General features: G+C 42.9%; 1 protein-coding gene across 5 annotated transcripts in view; it reads right to left on the reverse strand.

Moving 5' to 3' along the window:
- Positions 1 to 17,995, reverse strand: part of lama1 (laminin, alpha 1) — a 336,199-nt gene that overhangs the window by 58,264 nt on the left and 259,940 nt on the right. For all 5 annotated transcript variants that reach the window (XM_069922348.1, XM_069922349.1, XM_069922347.1 and 2 more), the window contains 4 exons: positions 13,115 to 13,217; positions 11,760 to 11,876; positions 9,339 to 9,521; positions 5,375 to 5,529 (listed from right to left, as the gene is read on the reverse strand). In XM_069922348.1, the coding sequence (XP_069778449.1) occupies positions 5,375 to 5,529; positions 9,339 to 9,521; positions 11,760 to 11,876; positions 13,115 to 13,217 (558 nt within the window). The remainder of the gene's footprint in view (positions 1 to 5,374; positions 5,530 to 9,338; positions 9,522 to 11,759; positions 11,877 to 13,114; positions 13,218 to 17,995) is intronic.

Below are 17,995 nucleotides of genomic sequence, written 5' to 3' on the forward strand. Positions count from 1 at the left end.
ACACACGTAATACACAATATATAATAATCACATACATAAATAAAGTTACAATTTAAAATATACAGTAATATAAAAATGGTTGAATTATTTACTCGGTTACAGGATACTACTCATCAATCTCACAGTCGGAGGGAAGAAGCTATTTTCTAGGCAGGTCATCATGATTTTGATGTTCCTGTATCTCCTTCTTGATCACAGCGGGTCATGTGCTGGATTGAAAGGGTCCTCTATAATTCTTTGAGCCCTGTAAATTTTATTCATAAGGAAAGGGAGGCCCCAGTGATCTTAGTGGGACACTTTGATGATCTCTGTCTTGATTTTCAGTCCGATGTTTTGCAGCTTCCATAGAACATCACAGCACAGAAAAACAGGCCACTCGACTCTTCCAGTCTGTCCCAACCAATAAAACTAGCTAGGCCCACTGTCCTACTCTCATTCCATAACCCTCCAGACCTCTCCTATCAATGTATTTATCCAAATTATTTTTAAAACTCAAGATTGAATCTGCATTCACTACATCAGATGGCGGCTCATTCCAAACTCCCACTGCTCTCTGAGAGAAAAACGTTCCCCTCATGTTCCCCTTATACCTCTCCCCCTTCAGCCAAAAGCTACAACCTCTCATATTTATCTCCCCCAATCTAAGTGGAAACATCCTACTCATATCTACTCTGCCTATACCCCTCACAATCTTATAAACCTTGATCGAGTCTCCCCTCATCCTTCTTCGTTCCAAGGAGTATAGTTCTAATCTGTTTAATCTTTCCCAGTAACTCAACTCCTTAAGATCTGGCAACATCTTAGTAAATCTTCTCTGCACTCTTTCAATCTTATTGATAGCTTTCCTGCTACTGGGTGACCAGAAATGCACACAATATTCTAAGTGTGGTCTCATCAATGACTTGAATAACTTCAACATAACATCCCAACTTCTATACTCAATACTTTGATTTATAAAAGTTAAGATTCCAAATGCTTTCTTTACAACCCTGTCCACATGTGACGCCACCTTCAGGGAACAATTCCCAGATCTCTTTGCTCTTCCCCCCTCTTCAATGACCTACTGCGTACGTCCTACCCTGATTCGCTCGTCCAAAGTGCATCACCTCATGCTTATCTGCATTAAATTCCATCAGCCATTTACTGGCCCAATTTCCCAGCTGGTTGAGATCCCTCTTTGAAATTCTTCCTCACAGTCCACGACGCTTCCTATCTTTGTGTCATCAGCCAACTGGCTGATCCAATTCACCACATTATCATCTATATAATTATATAATCATCATTATTCATTTATATAGATAATAAACAATAATGGTCCCAACACAGATCCCTGAGGCCCAGCACTCGACACAGACCTCCAATCTGAAAAGCATCCATCCACCACCACTCTGTTTTCTTCCACCAAGCCAATTTCGAATCCAGTTTGCAACCTCTCTATGTCCTCACCTTCTGAACCAACCTCTCACATGGAACCTTGTCAAAGGCCTTTCTAAAGTCCATGGAAACAACATCCACAGCCTTTCCCTCATCAACGTTCTTGATAACCTCCTGAAAAAAAACTCTTTAGGATGTTAAACACGACCTACCATGCATAAAACCATGTTGATGGTCCAAATATCTGTATATCCTCTCAGAAATCCTTCAAATTATTTACCTACTACTGACGTCAGGTAATGCCAGTCAAGACCCTGTCAATTGTGCTCTTGTAAAATGTTGTCAAGTTGGGGGCAGCCACAATGGATATTTAGCACTGGTGCTGCTCAGATTGTTGCACCACACCTCGCAAAGGCTAAGCGCTTTGTTTGACATCGATGCTGGAATCTCCTAGGAATCTAACCATTAGCCTTTAGAATCCAAGGGTTCACTCCATAACTGTCCTCCTATCACATGTACTCCCCCACCACAAATCTTCATGGTGTCCAGCAGAGCTACAGATTTTACTAACTGATGACATAATGTTCAATTCCAGCAGCAAACTCACCGGAAAAATAAATGGTCCAGGATGACACGTTGCTGGACCTGAACTACATGTGGGCATAGGCATATATATTGCAAATAACAGATCTGTCACATGTGACAAATGATGACTAACTGATCAACTCTCCTTGATCTTATTCTGGCGTTCACAATTGACCAGAAACTCGAATGGACGGGCAGTGAGAATGCTGAACGACCAAAGGGAATGTTTATAGTAACCATCCGAGACGCTCATATTTACAAAACAATATTTATTCATTTATACAAATAAATGAATACTTGTCTTGCATACACAAGTCCGATTCTCCAAAATCGGATTCTCCAAAATCATCATTTGTCTAAAAATCTTTAAAAATTTTGGATAAGTGAAGATATCCAAAACTAATCAGAAATCCTCATTCATCTGAAATTTTTTTGAAGCCGAACTGACTGGGGACCTCGGACTCCCGGCGGCAGCGGAGACCTTGGGCTCCTGGCAGGAGCTCAGACCTCAAGCTTCCGAGCAGGAGTGGGGACGTCAGGCTCCCAGGCAGGAGCGGGTCCTCGGTGCAGAGGTGTCGGCGATCAGCATTTTTTTTGGTGAGAATTAAACATTATTTTAACGCTTAAAAAACCTTCCCTTGTTGTTGGTTGTTGTTTAAACATTGTTACGAGTAATTTGCTGTTGCTACTGGGCTATTTTTAAAAAAATGACAAGTTCTCCGAAAAAAACCATTTATCTGACATAGGCCTGGTCCCAACCATTTTGGATAATCGGAGTTGTACTGCATATTGATTGTCTGTGTGTGTTACATCCGGCTGTGTGCCTGTGTGTTTTGCACTGAGGACTGGAGAATGCTATTTTGTCGGGTTGTACTTGTGCAATCAGATGATAATAAAGTTGACATTTAATAAGTGGTTTTAGGAGCCAGTCAGAAAACAATATTTTAATTTGCCTCACGACTCTCCAAAGTTTTCCTTAATCTACAAGGCAGAATGTATTCCAGATCACTGGATGAGGGCAGTTTCATCACCACTCAACATCAACCAGATTAATTCATGGTAACCAATCCACATTGCTACTTCAATGGTATACTACACCCTAAGTGCTAATTATTTCATCAAGATTTCTTCAACCGAATTTCCCGTAGCCATGAGGTCTATTATCTGACAAGAGGAAAAGGATCATGGGTGCAAAACCTCCTGCAAATTTCACTCCAAACGAGCAAGAATCCACACCTCCCAAGACATGCTTTGTTCTCACTGCTGAAATCAGGAAAGAGATACAGATGCCACAGGACTTGTACCGCCAGGCTCAGGGATAGTTGCTACCCTTCAACCATCAGTCTCCTGAACAACAGACTGATTCAGAGACTCGTTAAAAGACTTTGCTCATTATTTATTACTGAATATTTATTCTTTTGTATTTGCGCAGTTTGTTTACATTTCTTTCTTTCTTTTGAGTATAGCTTACAGATTCTGGTAATTAGAAAATCTGCCTGGCCCGAACTTTGAATTTGAAATTACCCATCATCCTAAACTGGAAATGCACCTGGTTCTAAACCTTGGAACCCTGGATCCAACAACTGTGGGAGTACCTTCATCGGAGGATGACAGCAGTGAAGGAAGGCAGCCCACTACTGCCACCTGCAGTCTAATTACATATGGGCAACAAATGCTGGCCTTGGCAGTAGCATACACATCCTGTAAATGACTAACACATAGGGAATGATCAGTAAAACTCAGCCAGAGGTTCTGTAATTGGAATCTTAGCTCTTTGTTTCTTTCTTCTGTGACAAGAATATTTTGAGGTGGCTTGGGATGAATTGCTAGAGTAGCTTGCACACAAGCACATTTTAAAATAAAGAATTTTTGCAGGACTTTTGCAAAGAGAGCAACAAAGTTGCAGAATACAGCTTTCCTGGGAGAGCATTTAATTTTTGCAGGCAGGGGAGAACTGTTTTGCTTTCAGAGAGGGAGGGTGTGAAACAGAGAGAGAAGAGACAGAAATCAGTTCCAGAAGAACAAACTGGCAAACTCTGGAAGGCTGCCTGGTCAAAGGAGAAGACTGGCGGTCTGAAAGGTGACCTGAAAGAAAGAGGATCATCTGGAGAACCCTGAAGGGGGCAAGTTTTGTCAGGAAGACTGATTGAGAAGGAATCAGTTGCAGATGTCCTGGAAAAGGAATCTCTCTCTGAAAACCCACAAGAACCCTCCTGAGTGGTAACCCTTTGCCTATTAAGCAAGACTAGTGAACTTTGTCAATCCTATCTTCTGTGCACAGGACAAGAATTGCATGCAACCAGTGAGATTAGACTGTAATACAAAGAACTTTCCTAATCTTAAATATAAATTACACACACCTGTGCTTAGTATTAGAGGGGGGAATTAAGTGGGTTAGTAGGTTAAGTAATAAGTTGAAGTTTAATTCTGTTTTCTCGTTCAAATATAATTAAAAACTACTTTTGTTTAAATAACCCTGTGTTGTGGTGCATATCTATTGCTGATGGTTTTTGGGGTCCTCTGGACTCCGTAACACTTCATATACTGATGAAGCAAAGCTCCGTGTACTTGGAGCAATGAGCTTCATTCTTAGAATGCTGTAGATGAAGGGGAAGATAGGCGAGCATTTAGGCATTGTAAATTTGTGGTTTTAAAAGCCAGTGAACATGGGTGGAAGGATAACTGATGTTCAGATGCACTAAATGGCTTCAACCAGGAGATGGTGTGATGAAAACAGAGGCACAAAAGTTTGCAAGTTTTGGAATCATAAGCCAAATGAGCAGCATCTATGAAAGCAAATGGACAGTCAACATTTGAGGATAAAATTCTGTTTCAGGACTGAAAATGTTATGAGATTTTGAGGCAAAAACAAGTCACCAGAGAACGTGACAACAGTATTAGTCCAAAAATCCAGATGCCAGAAATCCGGACCACCAGAGAATCTGGACTCTCAAACTTTTAAAGTTGAGTAGGCTTTTATGTGCGTGCAGGCGTATACGCCACACTTAAACAGTGGCAACACGTAACCACACAATACAGATAATCTTACCACAAAGAAACTAATTTTTATACTGTATTTTTCTTTTACCATGTTCATTTTTAAACAAAGTTTCAAGCATGACACACTTTTTTTTTGCAGTGAAAACATTTTGTGTTTACATTTTTGTCAAATATTGACTTCATTTTTCTTTAAAACTGCTTGTTTTGATAAATGAAGCTGGTGAATAAACTATTAAAATTTACCTGTTCACCTCTTCTTTATTCCTCCTTAAATTTGAATTTTTAAAAGTACTGGCCGTGAATCGGGAAAATCCAAACCGACCCTATCACCAAGCAGTCTGGATTTCAGGATTTTGTGCTATTTTTAAAAAAAACATTTTGAGGGCGTAACTGCTCTTATTGATTTGAAACTTACTGAGGCAGCTTGCTTCCGGGCCTGATTAATCAACTCCTTTATCTCTGATAAGTTTCTGCTCAAGTTGTCTTCAAGCATCTTCAATGGCTTCAATTTGTCCAATAAGTAATTGGCTTGAATTTCAATCTCTTGAACCTTAGCTCCAGCAGCCACAGCTGAGAGGAGGAAAAATCAGAAATTAAACCAATGCCAGGAATCATGTGCGAGAATGATAACTGCACAGAAACAGGACTTCTAATCCTTTCTATTCCTCATCTAGGGCTTCAGCAAGGACATTGCAGCTACTCTCACTCCCTGCCTTTTCATCCAAAATCTCAAGAGTTTAACCAACTCCCCTTTCAAAGGTGAATCCTGCTCCACCCCACTCAATGAGTAATGTTGCTTTCATGTTACTATTTGACCTTTCGTCAATCAACAGCAGATCAGGTGATAGCTTTGATGAAAATTCCCAGCAGACGGGATACAGCAAGCTGTTAGCAAGGCAAATGTTAGGTCGGTCTTTAGTTCTGAAGAGATTTCTATACAAAAGTCAACATATCTTGCTCCGATTGCATTTAGCCTCAGTGAGATGACATTTGGAACTCTGGGCACAGGTCTGGTCTCCTGACCTAAGGAAGGTTACCGCTGTGACAGAGGCAGGGCACTTAAAAGTTATCAGCTGCGCTTATCATTTTTGCCGAGATTAAGCAGATTGGGCTCGTGGTCTCAAATTTAGAATACAGAGAAGTAACTGAGTTGAAATATGCAAAGTCTTGCAGGGATTGGTGTAGGTTTAATTTTGCAAACGATTGGGGGGGGAGGGGGTCCTACATCTACGGGATTGGCTATACAGAGACTTCATCCAAAGGGAAGTAAGGTAGTCCTCAACTTTCGATGGGGTTACGTTCCGCCACTCCCATCGGATGTCGACAAAATCGTAAGTCGAAAAGGGGCAGTGGAATCGGTGTGGGGACCGACACAGGGCTGTGGGAAGAGAGCGGGGCAGTGGAATCAGTGTGGGGACGGACACAGGGCTGTGGGAAGAGAGCGGGGCAGTGGAATCAGTGTGGGGACCGACACAGGGCTGTGGGAAGAGAGCGGGGCAGTGGAATCGGTGTGGGGACCGACACACGGCTGTGGGAAGAGAGCGGGGCAGTGGAATCGGTGTGGGGACTGACACAGGGCTGTGGGAAGAGAGCGGGGCAGTGGAATCGGTGTGAGGACCGACACAGGGCTGTGGGAAGAGAGCGGGGCAGTGGAATCGGTGTGGGGACCGACACAGGGCTGTGGGAAGAGAGCAGGGCAGTGGAATCGGTGTGGGGACCGACACAAGGCTGTGGGAAGAGAGCGGGGCAGTGGAATCGGTGTGGGGACCGACACAGGGCTGTGGGAAGAGAGCGGGGTTGTGGAATCGGTGTGGGGACCGATACAGGGCTGTGGGAAGAGTGCGGGGCAGTGGAATCGGTGTGGGGACCGACACAGGGCTGTGGGAAGAGAGCGGGGCAGTGGAATCAGTGTGGGGACCGACACAGGGCTATGGGAAGAGAGCGGGGCAGTGGAATCAGTGTGGGGACCAACACAGGGCTGTGGGAAGAGAGCGGGGCAGTGAAATCGGTGTGGGGACCGACACAGGGCTGTGGGAAGAGAGCGGGGCAGTGGAATCGGTGTGGGGACTGACACAGGGCTGTGGGAAGAGAGCGGGGCAGTGGAATCGGTGTGGGGACCGACACAGGGCTGTGGGAAGAGAGCGGGGCAGTGGAATCGGTGTGGGGACCGACACAGGGCTGTGGGAAGAGAGTGGGGCAGTGGAATCGGTGTGGGGACCAACACAGGGCTGTGGGAAGAGAGCGGGGCAGTGGAATCAGTGTGGGGACCGACACAGGGCTGTGGGAAGAGAGCGGGGCAGTGGAATCAGTGTGGGGACCGACACTGGGCTGTGGGAAGAGAGCGGGGCAGTGGAATCGGTGTGGGGACCGACACAGGGCTGTGGGAAGTGAGCAGGGCAGTGGAATCAGTGTGGGGACCGATTGTGCTGTTGGTAGAGAATGAAAATTCGAAGTAGAGTACAGAATCGAACCACTGTAACTTCAAAAAATCGTAAATGGGGCCGTCGTAAATTGGGGACTATCTGGATATCTTTTAGAATTCTCCATCTGGAGCTATGAGTCTCAATTGCTTGAGATTATATTAAAAAATCACCCTTGATCTTATTAAATGATCACAAGAGGCGAGATGTCCTACTCTTGCTTCTACTCTTGCTTCTGTTTTGTTATTTTCATCTGCAGAGCTGACCTGACCTACCAATTTGCCTGGTACTGTACTTCACTCTGTCACTCCCTATCTTTGGGCTCATATTGGGTTCCAACAAACAACGATAATTGAGGAACTGCCTCCCGAGATCTACCTTTATCAATCACTATCTTTAGTCCTTTCTGCTAACATCACCACCACTGCGTCTTTCAATAGTCTCTACCCTATCACACACATTCCCTTTTGTTCTCCCCAACCCTTCTCCCTTCCCCGGAAATGGAACAACTTCTCCCAGTTTTCAGGCAAAGTGCAGCACACAGAAGTGCTGGAGAAACTCCAGCAGGTCTAAAGAAAGCAAAAGGCAGATGATGTTTTGGGCCTGAGCCCTTCCTCGGGAACACCAAAAATAAGCCCTGAATAAAAACGTGGGGCAGGGAGGAAAGGAATACAAGCTAACAGGTAATAAATGGATAGAAGTGGGAGGGTAGAAGAGAAAAAAGCTGAAAAAGTGTTCGGGGGAGAGGGCCAAGAAATATAGGTCTGTAGAAGGAAGAAAGGAGATGGGGAGCTGGAGGAAAGATGGATGAAGGAAAGAGGACCATTAGAAATTGGTGCTCGATATTGATGCCACCTAGTTGGAGACCGTTGAGACAGAATACAGGGTGCCGTTCCTCCAAGATGAGACCATGGAAAATTTGAGCATCAACACCTGAACTTTAAATTTTAATGGTCTTTTATATTAATTCTACCTTGATGTTGGTAAAGTTTTTCTCAACTCTGGTTGACTTGCATTTGAAGTTCACATCTTTCAAGGAGAATTCTGTCATTCTTGGGGAAATACAATGCAGACAATTTGTGGGATGGTGATTTGTGCATCTTGCTCTAAAATTGGTCTGAAAAGTTTCTTTTAATGTGACGGTATTATATGCTTGCCAAGTTGGAGGTGGTAGAAGAAAAGCTCAACGTCACAGTGGGTTCAGAAATACATGACTATTTTTACTCTCTCTCTCTCTCTTCAATCATCTCTTTTTATTTACATCTCTCCCAGACAGGTCAGTGGGATGGACAAACCTTCACTATCTCTATTAACAGGCTGCTCCGACATTTTTGATTTACCATAATTTTGGGGAGTGGGGCAGGGGAAACGAGTGAGAATAGAAGTGAATAAACACGGCTCAGTAACCTACTGAGGCTGGTGGAGAGACTCCTTGTTCAAGAAAAAGGTACGTTGGAAGCACACTGTCGAACCTGAGGTGGGGAAATTGAGAGAATGGAATGGTGTCTGTATTGGAAGCAGAATCGCAAGTAGTAAGATCAAGGTTGCAGTGGGTGTCAATAGCGTTATCATGGATTCTGACTCCAGCAAGTCCCTGAGAAATAGAGGAAGGAAGGGTGGAAACTAGCAGGCCTTTAGTTTCTCTTAAGTTCCACTCTAAATAGAACAATCCCAGCCTCTCAAACCCTCTCCAAAACATTTCCAGTAAGTCCATTTACCTTCTGGTCTGAGGTCTTCACATCCTTCATAAAGTGACCAGAAGTTGTTACTATACTCCACTACAACTGTGGCCAAACTAATACTCTAGCAAGCAAGATACATCCTTGGATGAACCAAGGACCGCAAATATTGTTGAAGCTTTTTTCATTAAATCTGTTATTGTAGTGCCCATGTCTAGTCAAGCAAAATATGCCCATTTGTCAAAAACGAGCTTCAATCGATTCTTCACTATGAACTTACCAGTCCTTGCTGAGTCATTGATGAGTTCATTTGTTTCCCTGACAGTTTTATTGACCCTTGATAAAGTGCCAGATGTGGTCAACAGCTGCCGATTGAAATGCTGAATTTCAGCAAGAGTTGCCGCTGCTGTTATGTTTGCTGCGAAGGCATGTTTTTTTGCATCACGAATTCTGTTAGAGGTACCTGCAATATACAAGGGCTGGTACTTTTAAAACGCACCTGGAGTCCCCCAGACAACTTCATACTTTTACACTTAATCCACTTCTAATTTTTTGTCTTTATGCTTACATCTTGGTTCATGAATGTCTTAGACTTAAAACAATTCATGATCATATCCAAATATCTGCACAGGCTCTCATCTGCAGTATACCAATGCACTGGAGAAAGTCAGCGGGTCACATAGCATCCAAAGAAAATAAACAGTAACCAATGTTCTGTAAAAAACACAGAGATGCTAGAGGAACTCAGCCAGTTTCACTCTCCGAGATCCTCCAGCATCTCTGTTTTTACTACGATCACAGCAGCTGCAGTCGTTTGTGCTTCACACCAATGTTCTGGGGCCTGGTCCTTCATCGTGCATCAGACACTTTGTTCCATTATGTAAAAAAGGGTCCAAATGTAAACCCTGGAAATTAAAGGCCGGTGAGTCTGACGTCAGTGTTAGGTGTTCTGAGAGACTGGATATACAATTAGATAGCCAGAAACTGTCAACATGGCTTTGTTCATGATAGGTTGAGTTTAACCAATCTTAATGAGATTTTCGAGAAGGTTATCAGGAAAGTTGATGAAGGAAAGGCTGTGGATGTTGTCTACATGGACTTTAGTGAGGCCTTTGACAAGGTCCCACATGGAAGGTTAGTCAGGAAGGTTCGGATGCTAGGTATTCATGGTGAAGTAGTAAACTGGATTTGACAATGGCTGGACAGGAGAAACCAGAGAGTAGTGGTAGATGATGGCTTCTCAGACTGGAGGCCTGTGACAAGTGGTGTGCCTCAGGGATTGGTGCTGGGACCATTGTTGTTGACATCCATATCAATGATTTGGATGTTAATGTGGTAAATTGGATAGTAAGTTTGCAGATGACACTAAGATTGGGGGCGTGGTGGACAATGAAGAAGGTTTTCAAAGCTTGCAGGGGGGGACCTGGACCAGCTGGAAAAATGGGCTGAAAAATGGCAGATATAATTTAATGCAGATAAGTGTGAGGAGCTGCACTTTGGAAGGACAAACCAAGAAAGGACATACATGGTAAATGGCAAGGCACTGAGGAGTACAGTAGAACAGAGGGATCTGGGAATACAGATTCACAATTCCCTGAAAGTGGCATCACAGGTGGATAGGGTTATAAAGAGAGCTTTTGGCATATTGGCCTTCATAAATCAAAGTATTGAGTACAGGAGTTGGGATGTCATGGTAAAGTTATTTGACACATTGATGAGTCTAAATTTGGTGTATTGTGTGCAGATTTGGTCACCAAACTACAGGAAAGATATTAATAAGATTGAAAAACTGCAAAGAAGATTTACTAGGATGTTGCCTGGCCTTCAGGAAATGAGTTACAGGGAAATGTTAAACAGGTTAGGACTTTATTCCCTGGAATGTAGAAGAATAAAGGAGAGATTTGATAGAGGTATTTAAAATTAAGAGGGGGATAGAGAGAAAATGTTGATAGGCTTTTTCCATAGAGGGTAGGTGAGATACAAACCAAAGGACATGGGTTAAGAGTGAAAGGGGAAAAATTTAAGGGGAAAATGAGGGAGAACTTCTTCACACAGAGGGTGGGTTAAGAGTGAAAGGAGAAAAGTTTAAAGGGAACATGAGGGAACATGGGGGTGTGGAATGAGCTTCCAGCTGAAGTGGGGAATGTAGGCTCAATTTTAACATTTAAGTGGAATTTGGACAGGTACATGGATGGGAGAGCTACGGACTGGGTGCAGGTTAATGGGACTAGACAAAAAAAATGGTTCAGCAAAGATTAGAAGGGCTGAAGGGGACCTGTTTCTGTGCTGTAATGTTGTATGGTTCTAACACGCAGATGCCTGAATATAAAGGTGGGGGGAGGAGGAGAGAAGAGGAAGGGGACGACTGGACGACTGGCTGAGATCTTAGCACAGGCTAAGACGGAAGATGTAAAAGATGGATGCAGGTGGGAAGGTAGAAAAGTAAAAAGCTGAGATGTGATAGGAGAAAGAGTTGAGGGTAGCTCTCTGTTTGGAGAGCTGGAGGAAAGAAGAGAAAAAGAGAGACATGGGGAAGCGGTTAATGGAAATTGGAAGTCAATGTTAATGCCATCTGGTTGGAGACTGCCAAGAGGCATTGGTCCTCCATTTTGGCAGTGCATGAGGCTTCCTTTCCTCCGGTTTCTTGACAATTGACCTTCTGTGTTGGGTTCAGAAAATACAAATTGTCCAGGTTACTTACCATTTGGGAGCCTTGTCAGTAATTCCAGGGGCTCATTTAGCAGTCTGCTTACATTACGAGCACGCTTTTGAATCTGCTCAGCTTTGTCTTTCAGTCCAATTAGCTGGGTGACGAGACCTGAACAAAGGAGAGAAGCAAAGTAAGTCTTCAGATGCAATACCACGGCATGGAAATAACCCCTTTGTCCCACCACCTCCATTCCAATCAACTAATTACACAAAATCTCATTTAATTCTTCCCACATTCCCATCAGTTCTCTCCAGGTTTCACCATGCTCCTAAGATGTGTGAGCTGGTAGCTTCATTGGTCACTGCAAGTATAATGGCTGACTAACTGACTTTCTTGCCTGTGTGGGATGTTGGAGGAAACCAGAGCACCCAAAGGAAGCATACAATCACAGGGTGGGGTGGGGGGTGGGGGCGGGTGGAAGGTGTAAACTCCACATGGATAGCCTCAGTCAGGATTGTGCTTTACTAGAAGAGACTTTTGCTGTTTTCAAGGTATGATGGAGTGCAATGAAGGCTATTCCACTCACCTTGTACCAGAGCTTTCCTTCAGCCAAACAGCATGGGAATAGGCCCTTTGGCCCAACTTGTCCATGCTAACCATGGATGCTTTCCTGAGCTTGTTCATTTGCCTGTGTAAGGCCCATATCCCTCTAATCTATATACCTGCTCAAATGCCTATGCAACTGTACCTGCCTCTACCATTTCCTCTGACAGCTTATTCCAAAAACCAACCATCTTAAACCTGCCTCTCAGGTCTCTTTTAAATTTCTTCCCTCTCATTTTAAACCTATGGCATCTTGTTTTAGGCTCTCCTATTCTTGTGGGGGGTGGGGGGAAACTTTACCAATGACCTTATGTATGCTTCACATAATTTTATAAACCAGAAAAAGAATCCCAGACTATCCTTTCTCTCATAATTCACGTACTCACATCCTGGTAACATCCTTCTCTACCTTTTCCACACCCATTCCAGCTTAATTACATCCTTCCTATAGTATGATGACCAGAACTGCACACAGTATTCCAGATGTGCTCTCACCAGCATCTTGTAAGCTGTAAAATAATGTCTCAACTCCTGCACCTAATGAAGGCAAGCCCACCATATGCCTTCTTCAGCTACCCGTGTCACCAATTTCAGGGAACTAGGTACCTGTACCCAAGGGTCTATCTGATCTACAACACTCCCCAAAAATGCAACAACTTGCACTTATCCAAGATAAATCCCATCTGCCATTCCTACAAAGTTCAACCTCCAAGATGCCCAGCAGGTTTTTTTTTCCTTTCAATCATTTTACGGACGACTGGCTGAGATCAACACTGGATGCCGATATTGGACAAGTTATTCACCATCAGTTTTCTTCTTCAAATCACTGGCATCTTTTAGGAGCTTTGAACTGTGCTCAGCTGATTCCTTGCTGACTTCCTCCAGTGTCCTTTGAGGACCAATGGCCTGGCAAAATGAACACAAAGACAACATTCAATGCAAGATTATTAGAATCATTACAAACACAGCAGTAAATTCACAGAGGAATTTGCTGAATTTGCAACAAAAAAAAAGTTTCTAATTGAGACATACAAGGTGGTAACAGGACCTTCCTGACAATGAGCCCAAGTCTCCCAAATACCTCAATTAACCTACAATCCCCAAATGTTTTGGAGAGTGGGAGGAAACTGGAGCACCTGGAGGAATCCCACGCAGACACAGAGAGAATATACAAATTCCTTACAGTCAGCGCCGGATTTGAACCTGGTTTAATGGCAGTGTAATAGCATTGGGCTAACTGCTACCCTAACCATCCACCCTTAGTTGAATCCAGCTGCATGTAGAGATAGCTGAATAATTGCCATGACAACGTCATTCATGTCCTGTCAATGTCATTCATGTCAACGTGGTGGGGTTTGCAATACTTTTGGTGACTTTGTACACATTCTCTACACAGTGCTCCTCTGAGGGGTACAGTGCTCTTATTGGAAGAAACCAATTCGCTTTTTTGATTGGATTGGTTTTTGCTTTGCTGTACATGGGCTGCTTGCTGTGAATCCATACAAATGCCCAGCTCCAGTTCACTGGCTAGTTACCCATTGTCAATTGTTCCCTTTGTAATTAATGGGCAATGAGACCAAATACAGTTCCTGGTACTTTTGGTGATTATTTGAAAGTGTTTTATTTGTAAGGAAAGCCTTTCTCAGTTGACGTAATTTGATTCCATATTTTGATTACACTGGACAATGAAGATTTTGTTTCCTGAACACTTTTGGGTGGATCTTATGGATTTCGGGCTCTTGCTCATGTATGGTTTTTTTCAGATAAAACCTATTTTTGTGATTTCCTGCAATATTTTTTAAAAATGCAACAAGCATACTGTAACGAGCCCAGAGGATCCAAAAACCCAGAAGCAATAGATGGTTATTTAAACAAAAGTTGCTTTTAATTATCTTTAAACATGAAAACAGAATCAGACTTTAAGTTATCACTATTAACTTACTTAACCTAAATTAACCCCCATCTAATTCTAAGCGCACGTATGTGTAATGTGTGTGTAAGTTCAGAAAGGTTCTTTGGTTCACAGTCCAATCTCACTTCTCATTCTTCCAGGTTCACTGGCTGCAGGCAATTCTTATACTGTGCACAGAATTTAACCTTTATAAAGTTCACCAGGCTTTGGTGCTTGAAAGGTAAATGGTTATCGCTCTGGAAGGTTTTTGTCAGTTTTCAGAGAGAGATTTGTTGTTCCAGGACATCCACAACTGATGCACTTCCATCAGTCACCTCAGTGTCTTGCTGACGAAACTTGCTCCATGTGTGTGTGTGTGTGTGTGTGTGTGAGAGAGAAAGCTCTGCTTGCAAAACCTCATGACCCTCTCAGAACAGCAAGTTCTCTTCCAGACAATATGCGGCTCCAACAAGCTCTTTCATCTGTTGCCTTTTGTAAACAACAATCAATTAGTGAAGAATCTTCAGCACTCTTCAAAGCTTTTGCAAAGCTCTGAGGCCCCGATATGTCTAGCATTAGGAGAGCTCCAGTATTTCAAATATGATCCTTTTTAAAGTGTTTGCATGTGACTTACTCTAACAAACCTTTCCCAATTTATCTCCCAAAAACACATTTATATACTCTGTCACAATACAATTCATGAAGTGCAACATGTTATTGAAAATTCATTTTCTGTATTCAAACTTGGGCTTCTTCCTTGCTGATCCTGGTGCAGTCAGTGACGAACACTGTGAAAGGTTTCACCAGGACATTGCATCCATGGAAAGCAGTATCAGGGCAACAGGAATCCATCAATGCTGGCCAACTATTGTTGAACACTGACAAGAGAGGCATCAGATGCTGAGTACAAACAACAATTAGCAGCAAAACATTTTTAGGTCAGTTGAATTAGCTCAATGCATCAGTATCATTATGCGATTAAACACAGTGGTGTATCTAGGTCAAGTGGTGCCTTAGGACTGCCACTGACATTGTGCCCCCATCCAAAATAATTGCCCCAAAACTGCCACACACTAAACACACCGCTGCCACCCCACATATCCCCATAAGTTACATCGCGTTAATATATTAGGAGTCTGTGTTTCTTTCCTGCCATTCCATTCCCGACTGGAAGGTGCAGGGGCGACCAGTGGGCAGCCGGCGGAGCCATCAGTGGGTGGCCGGGGCAGCCTGTGACAGCCTTGCTGGCTGCCCGTTGACAGCACGCTCCGCAGGATGTCCCGGCCTTTGGGGCCACTCATCGGCACCAGTGGCTCAATGCGGGATCAGTGGGAAAATGCCAGTCTTCCCTACCCATAATCCCCCATGCAATTGGAACTGCCCCGGCCCTGGAAACGCAGAGCAGTTCCAGCTGTGTGAGGATTATAGGAAGGGAAGACAGCCATTTTACCCATTGATCCCGCATTGAGCTACTGGCACTGACAAGTGGCCCTGAAACTGCCTGACGAGATGCCGGGGCGCTCAAGTGAGCCCCAGAAGTACAGCACTGTACCCCTCGGAGGATGGAGATTAATTATTGGGCTAGGGACTTGGATATTTGGTGGGTAAGGCGAGGATGGTGGTGGCCCCCTGTTTTCTACTGCACCTGCCATGCCCTAAATACGCCTTATGCTAAATTCAATAAAAGTTAATGTTTCTCCAACTTTCCTCGTGATACAGCAAATCTGAAATTATCTTTGTGTTTAGCTTGAAGTTGTCCTTTTTTTTTAAAGGAAGGAAACCTTTGGAAAAAATTTGTTACCCTGTTTTATTTTTGTAGGGGGAAGCTAAGAATATCCTAGTGGTTGAAGTGTGGAAAAGATATTGAGGTTATCAGTACAGAGAAGCTTTGAGAAAGCTAGATAACTTATTAGAAAGTCAAAAGAATTTTGCGTTTTTAGCAAATTAAGCAAGAGGTAATTGGTTTCCCCAAGTTTGTAAAAATGTTTACATCCTCATGGGTCTCACAGTGCTGCCCATAGTGGTGCAGCAGGTGGCGCTGCTGCGCACAGGGTCAACAACCTAAGCCATGGGTTCAAATTTTTTTTCCACTGCTCGTTCCTTCGACGTGAAATGGTAATTATGTTTTGCATGCCACAAATGTGCCTGATCTGCAGTTCCAGATTTTTCTGGTTGTTAGGTTAATTGGATACTGGAAATCACACTTCATGTGGGTGGCTGGTTGAACAATCAGTGGGGTTATGAATAAGACATGAGACACAAAAGCTAGCAGGGAAATTAGTGGAGGAAAGGAACTGATGGGATTGGCCCAAGAGCCAGCAATGACTCGATGGGTCAAATGACCATTTTCTATATCATAAGGAAATGAATACATATGAGAACCACCGTATGATTGATTCCTGGTAGACTCCAAGTGCTGTAGTGTCATATAAAATTTGCTTGGGGCAACAGCTAAAACCAACGTATACAAAATAGGTGCTCGATCATTTGGCTTCTCATCTTTTCTCCATCATTCACCAAGATGAGAACAGTCCTCAACAGCCTCAACTCCACTTCCAATAACCCTCGTCTTCCCCATATCAGTTCCACAGATAGACAATTATAGAGAATTTTGGAATCGTCCTCAAATGGAAGGAAGTTTGGAAGATCACATCCTTTGCATTCACTATCTCTGCAGTCACTTTGTTTACCCAAGGACACAGGGCATCAGGTTCAGGGTATTTATTATTCATTAGTATGCTTCGTTCTTTTTTTCTACTAATTATAATTGCCTTAATTTCCTGCCTTTCTTTTATTTCCTTATTTTCCACTATTATTAGGAGCACTTAAACATTTTCTCTTGTCAAGAGAGTTGCAAAACATTTGTTGGAAGTCTGTTGTTTCCTTATTTCCCATGATTAATTCTTCATGCACCTGACATTTACTTTAGCTACTCTTGTTTTATTTACAGAGTAGTTCCTACTCCTACATCTGCTGTTATGTTCCTTTCTTGTTTATTTGATCTACTTTCCACCCTGTTCTTTTTGCTGGTTCCCAGAATGTTCACAATTTTCTGTCTTCTCACTGATCTCTGTAATTACTTTCACTTCAGATCACCTTTCCCACTCTCAAATTGACTCTGAAAGTCTATCATATTGTTATTCCTCTCCAGAGAGCCTTGGCAATGTCATTAGAATTTAACCTTGTCTTATTACATGTGACCTGATCTAAAACAGCCTGTTCCGCATTTGGTTCTGGAAGCTTTTGCTCCAAAAATCTCTTCTGAATACAGCTGATGAGTTCATTATCTAGGCTACCTCTGTCAATTTAATATATATCTTTCAAAAAATTAATCGTCCAGCACGGTAATGGGTCCTTCCACCCATGAGCTAATTACACCAATTACCCTACAACTCCATTCAAGCACCCTTTGTTTTTAAACAGTGGGGGGAAACTGGAATACCCAGATGCCACCCATGAAGACATTGGGAAACGGACAAACTCCTTACAGAGTGTCGGATTTGAACTTGGGTCACTGGCATTGAAATAGCATTGCACTAACTGCTATGCTAACCATACAGCCCCAATCTACAGATCTATGTGATTTACAGAAAGATGATTGTGGCATCTTTTTAAATTCAGCCTTTCTTATTTCTAGTTTATTCCTTGTTTGTAAATTTTTAAAAATAATTTATTTATTACATCACCGTGAACCACGTCAGTAACAATATATATATAAATATTCAGCATTAAAATATACAGTGACATTTTTAATTTACCCCCCACCCCCTATAACTTAAAGCAAGAAATGAAA

Source organism: Narcine bancroftii, chromosome 2 (genome assembly GCF_036971445.1).
Source record: "Narcine bancroftii isolate sNarBan1 chromosome 2, sNarBan1.hap1, whole genome shotgun sequence".
NCBI lineage: Eukaryota > Metazoa > Chordata > Chondrichthyes > Torpediniformes > Narcinidae > Narcine > Narcine bancroftii.